Consider the following 2,600-nt stretch of genomic DNA (forward strand, 5'->3'; position numbering starts at 1 on the left):
ACCACCCAGTGTCACACACAGCCCTGCACCACCCAGTGTCACGGAGGTCCCAGGATTCTCAGGGACAGGGAGGTGGGCTGGGCTGGGCTGGGCTGGGCTGGATTTCTCCTTCAGCATGAAAAGGGCCAGCTTTTCCAGCTTGCTCTTTTCAGGGATTATCTTCAGCTGTGCCCAAGGGTATGTAGAGAGGTTGATTTTTAGAGACAGCTGATTCAAGATAAGCTCAACGATAAAGTGATGCTAAACCAAGTTGGGTTTTTTTTAAAGCTTTTTTATTATCTCCAGGTTTACCTTGATGGGTTTTTTCTAATTCCTGGGCATAGAACTGAGGAATGAGGAAAGGTTTCTCAAAGCTCCAGATAAAATAAGACCACACTGGAGTGAAGCTGAAGCTGTCCTTATTTATCYCAGAGGTCTTTGGGACAGACATTGTCCTCTCCACAAACACTTTCCAGTCACAATTGCAGAACAGACCCTGGCACATGGAATCTCGTTYCTCTCTGTTGTTCCTGCCCAGTCTCAGTGGAGGAACTGCTCACATAATGATGCCCTGAGATGTTCCTTTCCCCTCCTGTGCTAAGGGGAGGACAGTATTCATATGCAGCTCCTTCTTCTCTGGGGAGTCTCACAAATCCCTCCTGCTTTCGCACTGGAACATGGGGTGCTGAAAAACAGGAGGACTGGATCCATCAGATGACTTTCCTCAGTTGCTTCTTACTGCTTGAATGCAGGGAGGCAGTGCAGGAGTTGTGTTTAAAGTTGTGTTTCTTGAAATAATTTTTCTCATGCTGGAAGACAAATTGAAATTTAATTCAAATAAACTTGAGCAGTAAAAATTAGGGCTGAGTATCACTGTAAACTGAACACCCCCAACTGTCCCAGCCAGACTCCAGCCCTCAGAGCAGCTCCATGGCCCATCTTTTGGAAGAACTTGTAATAATCAAATTAATCTGTTTATGAATGTATAAAATCTCGATCAGATGATAGTGTTTCCAAGATGAACCATTCTTGASCTCCTCTGTTTGGAATCCTATATCTGACAAAGCCAAGTGTGGGGTCCAAGTTCCCGGGACTGAAGGGTAAGATCCAGAGGAAAAGAAAGCCCAACAAATATTTTTATTAGAAAAACTGAGGGAAAAATGAGTGTGAGTGTGAGTGTGTGTGTGTGTGTGTGTGTGTGTGTTAGTGGCTGGCTGATCTCCAGCTGCAGGAAATGAGCTCTGGTGTCAGTGTGGACACTGTACTGCTCACAGCAATGGTGGAGATGCTGAGCACAGTCCTGGCGGGYTGKGACTTCACCCTGAACCAGCAGTTSCTTYCTGGGGTGGACGTGTYCCACCCTTTGCTGGGTGTGCAGCCYGTGGTGCTGCATTTCACACCAGGTGTTATTTTCACCAGGCCCTTGGAGCTCAGCGAGAACAGCAGCTCACAGAGGAATTCCCTGGAGGAGGGGATCAGGTCTGAACAGAGAACCAACTCCATATCTGGGTGAGTGAAGCAGCTGGGGCAGGGGCTGGATAGTTCCTCCTCTTTTAGGGGGCAGGGGCTGGATAGTTCCTCCTTTTCTAGGGGGCACGGGCTGGATAGTTCCTCCCTTTTTAGGGGGCAGGGGCTGGATAGTTCCTCCTTTTCTAGGGGGCACGGGCTGGATAGTTCCTCCTCTTTTAGGGGGCAGGGGCTGGATAGTTCCTCCTTTTCTAGGGGGCACGGGCTGGATAGTTCCTCCTTTTCTAAGGGGCAGGGGCTGGATAGTTCCTCCTTTTTTAGGGGGCAGGGCCTGGATAGTTCCTCCTTTTCTAGGGGGCAGGGGCTGCAGGGGAAGGATTTGGTGGAGGAAGGGAAACTGATCTGAACCAACCTCACAGAATCCCAGGATGGCTTGGGTTGGAGAGACCTTCAAGACTTTCTGGTTCCAACCTCCAGCCATGTGGGAGCTGCTCCAAGGAGGGCCAGTCCCAGCCCCATCCAACCAGAAACTCCTTACAGGAAACTTGTCTGTGTTTTGTGTCCTCCCCCATCCCGCGGTGATGCCGTGGATGTGGCATTGGGCAGGACACCCTGAGCTGCCATTGCCGTGCAGCTGAGCTGTGATGGACCCACCACACTCCCAATCCCTGTTTCTCCCTGTCCAGGCTGAGCTGTGATGGACCCACATCCTCCCAATTCCTGTTTCTGTCCTGTCCAGGCTGAGCTGTGATGGACCCACATCCTCCCTATTCCCATTTTTCTCCTCTCCAGGCTGACCCCGTCCCCGCTCCCTCCAGCCGATCCCGCAGCCCCGGTGCAGGCTGAGCTGTGAATCACCCACCACACTCCCAATTCCCATTTTTCTCCCCTCCAGGCTGACCCCGTCCCCGCTCCCTCCAGCCGATCCCGCAGCCCCGGTGCGCACAGCCAAGGCCGAGCGGCGGCACCAGGAGCGGCTGCGCATGCAGAGCCCGGAGCTGCTGAGCACCCAGGACAAGGACAAGGAGCTGTCTCCAGCGGAACGCCGGGCTCTGGAGGCAGAGAAACGGGCCATGTGGAGGGCAGCACGGTGAGCCAGAGCCTGCTGCTCTGTGGGGCCAGGGCGGGGAGCTGCTGGGTGTCTGGGGCCCAGA

The 2,600-nt window shown here is 53.0% G+C and overlaps 1 protein-coding gene across 1 annotated transcript in view; it reads left to right on the plus strand.

The window, feature by feature from the left end:
- Positions 1-2,342, plus strand: part of LOC130586121 (protein scribble homolog) — a 7,639-nt gene extending 5,297 nt beyond the window's left edge. Inside the window, exons 4-5 of the mRNA XM_057386831.1 lie at positions 1,399-1,488; positions 2,239-2,342. Coding sequence (XP_057242814.1) covers positions 1,399-1,488; positions 2,239-2,299 — 151 coding nt within the window. The 3' untranslated portion in view covers positions 2,300-2,342. The remainder of the gene's footprint in view (positions 1-1,398; positions 1,489-2,238) is intronic.
- Positions 2,343-2,600: the final 258 nt, after the last annotated feature.

The sequence above is a fragment of the Malurus melanocephalus genome, unplaced genomic scaffold, assembly GCF_030028575.1.
Source record: "Malurus melanocephalus ecotype Western Australia unplaced genomic scaffold, MMel_1.1 scaffold_1072, whole genome shotgun sequence".
In the NCBI taxonomy this organism is placed as follows: domain Eukaryota; kingdom Metazoa; phylum Chordata; class Aves; order Passeriformes; family Maluridae; genus Malurus; species Malurus melanocephalus.